Source organism: Phragmites australis, chromosome 16, assembly GCF_958298935.1.
Source record: "Phragmites australis chromosome 16, lpPhrAust1.1, whole genome shotgun sequence".
Taxonomy (NCBI): Eukaryota; Viridiplantae; Streptophyta; class Magnoliopsida; order Poales; family Poaceae; genus Phragmites; species Phragmites australis.
This window is the reverse complement of record NC_084936.1, coordinates 5,824,217-5,833,736: the sequence shown is the minus strand read 5'-3', so window position 1 is coordinate 5,833,736 and position 9,520 is coordinate 5,824,217. Positions and strand designations below refer to the sequence as shown.

Sequence of the window (9,520 nt, the reverse complement as noted above, 5' to 3'; positions counted from 1 at the left end):
GGTGACCGTCATTTTTTAACTCTAGCCGGACGAACCCACAAGATGTCGCCCGATGAGCGGGCGACAGTAGTCTATTGTTGCAAAATTTGAAACGGGTGTGTAATTTTGTAAATATATATAACAATGGATGAGGGGGGCTTTGAGGTGGGTGGGTAGTGAGCTCGCAGGGGCCGACCCAGTTCTTGATCTGGCTTACGTGGGCTCTAGATGGGCTAGTGACCCAATTCATGAGATGGAGAAAGTGGGCTCTATCCAGGATAGCCCATCTCCATTCCCTCGTTGCGTCGTGTGAAACCTTGGCGGCTTAATCGCCATCTTCGCATGTTGGGCCCATCGGGTATGTATCAATCTCGGAAACAAAGTCTATGGTTTATAAACATTTAGAACTACACCTTTTTTCACGATGCAACAAAACAAGATCCATATTAAATATTTTTTTATTTTTTATCTACTCTAAAAGGTCCTCAATTTAAAAATAGGGACAATTTACTAAATACCATCGCAAAAATAGTAAAAGTTGGAAAAAACCATCGGACCCACATATCATCCTTACACCGATGGTATTTTCCAATATATACACTTTTACGATAATATTCTCCTAATTTTGCCTTAAAAATATTATCCTAATAAATGTCGATCATGTTTCTGTTTGTGCATTGTTGCATTAGGTCTCACAAATGTTGTGTCTTTAAAAAATCTGGTGTATGATAAATAAAATCTACTAAGTTCTTTCCAATTGTCAAATTATGTTTAGAAAATTGTTGCATCAAAATTTAACCTGTGCTTAGGCCCCGTTTGTCATTGTGCTGGCTTGCCTGGCTTCAGGAGAACTTTATAGGAGCCATAACAAAATAACTCTACCGGTTCTATAAAGTGTTGGATAAATGCACACTTTTAGATTTAATTTAATTCTTAAGTATAATATAATTCTTAAATATGAACAAATCAACTATCATCATCATACAACAAATGTCTATCTTAACCATATATCTCTCTAATATATTCCAGGACGAAAACAGTAGCATGAGATGCAATAACTCATGTGATGGCGATACAGCAGATAATGACAAAAAGGACGTAGAGAAAACAGATCATGAGCAATCGGACCGAGCGCTTCCTAAAAATCTTTTTCGTCCTCTCACGATATAAGATCCCAAGAGCGACGGGTTCCAAAAACCTACATGTCGATGCATGTCAACGCAATGGCCCTTCGCCACAACCAAGGCCTGACGAGCGAGCACATATTTTCTCCTATTCCTCTTATCCACACATACTTGATGGGTGAACAAGATAATTCTTTATAAATTTATCTTCCTCTACCTACACAAATGGAACTAAAAGATACATCCTACATCCACTTAGTTGGCATTTGAGATTTATTTAGAATTACTCAAATATAATAAGCCAAACCCATATATTCTAACATAAAGATTTTTCATTTTTTCTAACAGACAAGATTCCACGCCATAGCGCATCCACGGCAAACTAAACAATGTGCTTAGCTCGGCTCATTACATCGGAAAATCAGAAGACCCAAACTGACGCTGTTTCACGACCGATACTGAAAACCAAACATGACAATATCTATCACTACATGAGTGCAGCATGAAACAGAAGGCATTGCATGCAATGATCTGACTTCTGAGCAAAATGAACTGGATTCACGTCCGCGTGCACAGCAGGGCACGACGGAGGGCACCAGCGTTGTGACGAAGTCAAGGTGAGATGGCAAGTCGACTGCGCACAGGCTGGTTTTCGGCATCTTTTTTTTCTTCACGACACGGGGGTTTAAACGCAACTTGGCATAGGCGAGGAGCAAGAGTTCCCACCTGCAAAGCATCCAAGATAAGGATCTCGAGCCTGTGCATATGTTCACCAATATAGTTTTGTGTGTCGGGTACCTCACCAGTGCAGCAATAAAATGTGAACTCGGCATCCGAAAGCTCTCAAGGAGTCTTCACAGCTAGAATTGTCCTGCTCCTGCTCCTGCAGGGATCTGACCGGAGCTTGACTCTGCTGCTGCAGCATTTTGCAGCAGCATTTTGGGCCCTTGGATCAATAACGGACTGGCGGACCAATTCCCCGTACAGCAGCATTACTATAGCTAACACAGCAGCAGCAGCCATTCAATTTCCACTCCACGTCATTACCAACAAATCTAGTTAATTGCCATCAACTCGTCCTCTCTGCTTCAGAATTCACAACACTACCAAGCATCAACCAAAACTCGCAAAAACTCTTACAGAAAAATAAGAAAGCAAACACGTTCTCTGGGATTGCACCCAATACTGGACTGCTTTGGTGGCTTCTGAGGGTGAAAACAGGTTTCCGCTCAACACCGGAGGGCCATATGGGGATACCAGGCACCATCCTAGGGGCAGCCCAGAATTTGACAGTAGGACACCGAACACAACACAACCCAGCAAAACAACAGCATAAATATAACAGCAAATGGCTTCCTATGGCCTTCATAAAAGAATTCCTAATCAGGTTAAAGCAGCAGCACATCATTGGCACTGTACAAATAATCTGAACCGGAGGCAAAAATCCTAATACAGGAAACAACAATGAACAATACATGTGAACACCCTGGGAGCACGCGTCTTGTAGCTGCCATCCACATGACTAGTAATATACACATCTGGAGAAAAATAGCACAAATATACAGACATACCGGCAGCGGCAAGATGTCTGATACAGGACGCCAAATGGGCAGTGTACTCTTTTGTGATATCATCCTAGATTCCTATGTAAGAAGCACCATGAGTATGCACTGCATGTAATCTTCTGCTAATAAAAAAAGCATGATAAGTGTTAGTAGTTGACTGCAGCGTTACATATAGCCCGCAATTAATTTTTATGGGAGCCAGTCAGGTTAGAACATTGCCCCATGAGAGCGTTGGTGAACATAGTTCAGTGGACTGACAAATATTTCAATTCAATACAATACAACGTCATTTTTTTGTATTACTCATATTTGCATTGTAGCCATAATGTGAACATGTCGGGGTTTTTTTTTGTATTACTCATAGTTCAGTGGACTGACAAATATTTCAATTCAATACAATACAACGTTATTTTTTTGTATTACTCATATTTGCATTGTAGCCATAACGTGAAAATGTCGTAATGCAGAGTTTCTCTATAAAGAAAAGAACTACATATTGTTTCTCTATATATGACTCTTATTTAACACCCAACACGCTAAATAGGAATTTTCCAGACGTCGGTTTTCCGGTCTCAGAATGTACAACCAGTCAACCAAAAACATATCATGAATAAATTACATCACATGTACAACGACTTGCAAGGTGAGTTCTATGAGAACTCATCCCTGACCTACAAGCACCTACCTTGTAACTCACGGTAACCAAGATGCATTTTACTCATATAATATCTAAGTACAGATAATGCATGCCCATCCTGAGAGAAAGCAGATTCAATATTGTTAGAACATACCTTTTGGTCCACAAGTTACTGCAGATCCTATTGATTTACTGATATTTATTTTTCAGTAATTATCTACTAAGAAAGAATGGATGCTATGACAGCCCAATTGCTAGTAATTGTAGAGATAATAAAATATAATAATGCAAGTGTAAGTGGTAACATTCCAATTGTGCACTATCAGTTTTACCGAGAATTAAGATGCAAAATACAAGCTCTCAGCCAATAAAACAGCACATGCTTCCTTATATAAGCAACTAAGGAAACCAAAAGAACAATCAAAGTGAAGATTCTTACCATTCTATTTAATCCAATCTCGGGTACATACGAGAGCCTCAATTGTTTTGATATTTAATGTGCTCCATTGCTTATGAATCACAGGTCCCTCACTGCTTAACGCTGCCTCAAAATGAACAGCAGAAGCTGGCATTGCCAGGACGTCACGTGCCATAATTGAGAGGGTTGGATACTTTGTAGAATTACTCATCCACCAGTTCAGAATATCGAAATCATCCTTCCTCGGAACAAGGCCATCTTCAAGGTAGTTGTCAAGTTCTGTCAATAGTTGGCTCCTTGTCTGAGCATTAAGATGTTCGTCCCAATCTTCCAATGAATCACTGTCAAATCCATCCAATTCAACATCACGAGTTTCACGATTTGATATGTCAACACCCGGCTTATCTACAGGACCACAGTATTCATGAAACAGCTCCCTGATTGTATCACGTATGGCAGATACATACTTGTCTGCATCAGTGCCAAAAGCTCGTTTTAGACGGAACTCAATAAAAGTAATTTTGAATCTGGGATCAAGAACAACAGGTATTGACAGCCACATGTATGAATTTTGCCAATACTCACTGAACGCTTCCTGCATCTCCCAAACCATGTTAGCAAGTTCAGTGTGATCAGTAGATGCTTCTTCTTGCAAAGTTGCCCTAACTTTCCATAGTTCATTGAAGTATGTATTTGCTGTGGGGCAAGCAGAACCAGAAATTACTTCAACAGCACGATAAAAAGCCCTCAGTATCTTGCAAACAGACTCAACAGTTTTGGTATCTTCGGCAGATAACAACTCTTCAGAGGGAAATGCCTTCTTGAATTGCAGAAAAACTTCAAGCCTAAAGTAAATTTTGTGCCACCATTTCGCATCTTCCTGGGGGCACTTCAATCCCATATGGGTAACAACTTCTAGAAGTTGCTGCCGAGTCAGCGATGAGGACATATGTTCCTTAATAAATCTCTCTAGTATGTCACCAACAAGATGAAGCACTGGTTGCCCTTTTGAAATAATGCTGTTAAGCACATCATCCACACAAGCAATATTGTATAGCTCACCTCTAACAGGAAGGCATTTCCTTTGAATGAGCAAGTCCATCAGCTTTGAGGTACTCTCATCATTTCTAATTTCACTGACAGATGTCAAGCTGAAATGCTTCTGATCAAGATTCCAATCTCTTATAGCTTCCTGTATGACATTAAATGGCCCACTATCAGAATCTAGTGCACAGGCCTCCTTAAAATGTATCATCCTTTCCAAACTAGTAGGTGAGGACGAAAACACACCAAATTTGATGATTCTCCTTTGAAGTTTCCAGTCTGAATCAATAAAATGCACTGCTAAACAAAGATACTTCACTGAGGCCTCAGCTCCATGAACCCACACACTTGCTGATAGGGAAACCCGATGGGGTAAAAGTGCAATTTTTTCCTTAAGCTCAGACTTTTCTTTCTGAAACAAAAGAGTTGAATACTCTTCTATATCAATGCTTGAAGCCATGTTAAATGCAGGGTTAAGGCTCTTTGCAAACCTTCTCATTTCTTCATGCTCCACAATTGACAAGGGGTAGCCATGTAAAACAATCATTCTAGTTAGCTCTTGATAAGATGCTTCTTGGTCAAATTTCCTACTTATATTCGGAGCAGTCTGAGCTGATGAGGTATTTTGTTCTGTAGGATTCATCCCATCCATTGCTGGTAAAGCTAGAACGTGGTGGTCCATAGGGCTTCTATCACCAGAGCTGGTCTTGAGGAACTTGCTAGCATATTCTGCAATCTGAACCCTACCATTTGTCAAGGCAGGTGAAAGCTCATCTTGAAACCTAGACTTCAAACTTGGTACACTGGACTGGAACAACACACCCTTCTGATGATTTACACTAGTTCCACCTCGCACTGGACAAGTTTGAGTATGTCGGTTCAAATGGCTTCTGCCTTTTTCTGCACTGAGTCGCTTGTGGCAGTGGACACAGTCAGCACCCTGGATTCTCCCTTCAACATAGAATGGTATAAAATCCTTCCATACCTTTGACCTGAATTTGCTGCTCTCACTATGAGTTAACAAATTAATGTCATCAAGTGAATCTGGAAGAATCTGGTCCACCGGGTCAACGTCATTCACCACTACTATGCATAAAGTTTGAATAATTCAGTCAGAATATGTGTAAAATATTAAAAACATACAGATTGCCATGAAGAGAACAGTGCTTTTGCTTACACCCAAATATACACCATATAAACTGGAAAACAACAGAATTTCTGACATAAAGTGACCCATGAGCTGTATAGAATCTATTGTATGCTCCTCCATTTCACATTTTTTTAAAGTCCACCATGCAAACAGACTAAGGAGTAAGAAAGCACTAACCACTTAATATCCTTCCCAGCGTTAGAGTAGGGGTAACGAGTTAAAAGTTAAAACAGTTTAATAAATAAATTATTGTTCCTCAAATAGCCGTCTTTGTGAAACAACAGTTCCCATGAAAATTCAACAAATATTGCTACATGCATGGAGTAAAATAAACCAATAAAGACCTCAAAGTTCCCATACCAACTGAGAATAAAGAGAAATACTAGAAATTTCCTCAGCAGGTTAGGATTTCATACTAATTCTGGTGCATCTTACAAAAACCATAAGATTACAAAATTAATTTAGTTATGCAAACTTGCAGAGTCTACAGTTGTAGCTGCTAAGAATAAAACTTGGCATCTTGCTTAATAGCTACTCAGTAAATAAAGCATACCATATGGAAAGTCAGTATCCTGTTGCTGCTGGATCAGGCCCAATCCCTCTTTTGCTCGACAAATTTTCTGGTGTCGCCACAAATGGCTTGTACCATTGGACTGCCCATCAGCGCCTTTGCAACTCATGTGGATATGGCAGTAGCGGCATTCCGCGCTCTGGATGGCTCCGTTTACAAGGATGGGCTTGTACTCATCCCACACTTTAGACCTCTTCTTTCTGAGTCTGGAGGCACCATCAGAAGATGCCCCTACTTTCATGTCATCGCTGTCATGCCCGTCCAAGTGATCCATATCTACAGATAATGATCCGACATTATTAACTTTCTCGACAGCATGTGTTTCAATCTATATTAAACTGCAGAACTGATTAACACCAAAATAAAATGCTTAACCACCATGCAGAAATGTCTAGAATCTCTACAGAAAGCTAGACATACTTCCTACAGATAGAACTCTCAACAAGAAATGCCAGGGGAACGATTTGTGCAAACAAACAGCAGGTGCAGACGTTAACTACAACATGAGACAAGAAAGAAGGTGCCAAGTGCAGAACAGGTGGCCATTAATTCCAGTCAAACCTTACTAACAAGGTCATACTCCAAACAGTTGCAGCCTCATGCCCACAGAAAACTATTTATTACTACAAAGCTAAAGCCTAGTATTCTCGAAGTCATTTCAACACCCCAAGCTTCCAACTCTCATAAACACTTAAAACCTATGCTCCGAACATGGAAAAGAAGCTACTAAGCACAGAGCAGATCGCTGTAATTCTGATATAATCTTTCAAACAATGCCGTACTCCAAATTTCGATTTCTGCAAGTTTACACATGCAGACAGCTAAAGCTAACACCTAGTATCATCTGCACTACTTCAACTCCACAACCTCAAATTTTTTTTAAAAAAAAAAACAGCCGAAGCTCCCGAAAACTATTTATAACTACAAAGCTAAAGCTTATTATTCTATAAGTCATTTATAACTAGGCTATATGTAAGCCTAGTACAGAGAGAACTCTCAACAAGAAATGCCAGGGGCACGATTTGTGCAAACAAACAGCAGGTGCAGACATTAACTACAACATGGACAAGAAAGAAGGTGCCAAGTGCAGAACAGATCGCCATTAATTCCTGTCAAACCTTACTAACAAGGTCATATTCCAAACAGTTTGCAGCCTTAGGCACACAGAAAACTATTTATAACTACAAAGCTAAAGCATAGTTGTCATGGCGTTGCCTTCTCGTCGCCATATCGGCGTGGCGGAAATCTAGGTCTCGCCACGCCGACGCCACGGCGAGATCTCGTATGGCGTCCACCATATAGGCGTGGCGTCCCGTTGGTGGTGATATGGCATCCTGTGGCGGTGAAATCATTTGTAGCGGGCGCAATGTCGCTTCAGGTAGGGGGATGAGGTAGGGGATCAAGCGTGAGTGGGCCGCACCTCGTCATTGTTTCCAGAGCTCCGCAATACCCTAGCCTTCGCTGCGGGTCGCCGCCGCAGCCGCCGCCAAGATCCCTGCGCCCGATACCTCTCGTCGTCCACCTGCCCATGCTCCTCGCCATCCACCACCGAGATCCATGCACTCCTCGCCATCGCCCCTGCCCCCTGCACTGTCTGCCCTGCCAACCAGCGAGATCTCACCGGCCACCAGCCGCCCTGCGCACCCCTGCGGTCGCTGTTCAGAACTCTGCTCAAGCTCAAGGTCTGCTCAAGCTCTGGCTGCTCTGCTCAATTCTGCTGAAGCTCTATTCAGACTCTGTTCAGAACTTGGTAAGCTATGCTCAAGCTCTGTAGTCTGTTCTGTTATGCATATAGCCATACACATATATGCTGTTCTGTATAGGCCTATAGTACACACACAGAGGGCATTGCTATTTTTATTTCCTAAAATCCAAGACTATCACTTTTGAGCTACATCTACATTGCCATTTGCCAATATAATTTCCTACTATCCTATACTATGATGCGTGTATTCACCACACCGATGTGTGTATGGCGTCACCACACCGCGCGCCATAAGCGTTGTAAAGGTGTGAAGATGGTGGATCACCGCACCTCGCCACATCACTGTAACAACTATGAGCTAAAGCCTAGTATTCTATAAGTCATTTCAACACCCCAAGCTTCCAACTCTCTCAAACACTTAAGCTGCTAAGCACAGAGCAACTCTCTAAAACCTTATGCCCCAAACATGGACAAGAGGCTGCTAAGCACAGAGCAGATCGCTGTAATTCTGATACAATTTTTCCAACAACGCCATACTCCAAATTTCTGCAAGTTTACGCACGCAGACAATTAAAGTTAACCTTTCTGACCGCCGAACCAAACTCGAAGCATAATACCCATCATCCTTAGCCACGAACAACTCTGAGCGATGAATTTGGTGACTGAAATGGAAACAACAACACTGAGAGTTGGCATGGCAGGGACTGCACCACTTACTTGTTACTGCTCCCCAAAATACTCAGCAAATCCTCGGAGAAATGGAAGCGGGAGCCAACTGGGAGGCTCCAAATCGGAGGGAATTCGGGGGAGCAGGGGATCGAGGCGCGCGATTCGGACGAACTGGGAGCAGCGGAGCGGAGGGGGATTCGGGCAGGGTTAGGGCATGGAGCTGGATGGATCTGTGGGTGGGTGGGTGGGTGATGAGCTCGCAGGGAGCCCGACCCAGTTCTTCATTTGGGCTTAGATGGGTTCTGGCTGGACTAATGGGCCGTTCCATGCGCGGGCCAGGCGGAAACGCCGGATCAAGTCGTAGATAAATGGGCCGATTCAGGCCCATCATTTGTTCCCCATGTAGGCTGAACCGGCCCGGCCCGGCCCTCCTCGTGGCCCGTTGCCACTACCAGCGGCGCGCCTTCACCTTCACTGCAGCAGGGTGAGAAGGGCCGACATTGAACTGTGGTTGGAGCTCAGGTCGCAGCAATGGCTGCTCCACCGTCATTCATCATTGCTTGCTAACCCGACTAGCATTCAGGAGCTTCAAGATGTTACGACAAGAAGGCCCCGCCCCGTCAGGAACGGGGGCAATTTTCAGATTCCTACGGCTAAT

At 42.7% G+C, this 9,520-nt stretch overlaps 1 protein-coding gene across 11 annotated transcripts; it reads right to left on the bottom strand.

Moving 5' to 3' along the window:
* Nucleotides 1-1,362: 1,362 nt before the first annotated feature.
* LOC133895345 (zinc finger BED domain-containing protein RICESLEEPER 2-like) lies at nucleotides 1,363-9,104 on the bottom strand. Of its 11 annotated transcripts, none has more exons than XR_009905589.1 (6): nucleotides 8,911-9,104; nucleotides 6,471-6,764; nucleotides 3,745-5,853; nucleotides 2,675-2,787; nucleotides 1,907-2,189; nucleotides 1,363-1,829 (listed from the first exon to the last, which is right to left on the bottom strand). XR_009905589.1 is itself a non-coding variant. In XM_062335594.1 (4 exons), the coding sequence occupies exons 2-3, from the start codon at nucleotides 6,760-6,762 to the stop codon at nucleotides 3,749-3,751; spliced, it is 2,397 nt and encodes a 798-aa protein (XP_062191578.1). In that variant the 5' UTR covers nucleotides 6,763-6,764; nucleotides 8,911-9,104; the 3' UTR covers nucleotides 2,443-2,790; nucleotides 3,745-3,748. The 11 variants fall into 11 exon arrangements, 5 of the variants coding, with proteins under 5 accessions (XP_062191578.1, XP_062191576.1, XP_062191579.1 ...); XR_009905588.1 differs by having other exon boundaries at nucleotides 1,907-2,186; XR_009905590.1 differs by having other exon boundaries at nucleotides 1,907-2,104.
* Nucleotides 9,105-9,520: the final 416 nt, after the last annotated feature.

Excerpts from the sequence above, each read along its gene's own strand:
- LOC133895345 (XM_062335594.1), bottom strand. The coding sequence starts at position 6,762 with ATGGATCACTTGGACGGGCATGACAGCGATGACATGAAAGTAGGGGCA. Across the intron at positions 5,854-6,470 it reads GGATACTGACTTTCCATATG|TAGTGGTGAATGACGTTGAC; the intron begins GTATGCTTTATT and ends CTTTATGCATAG.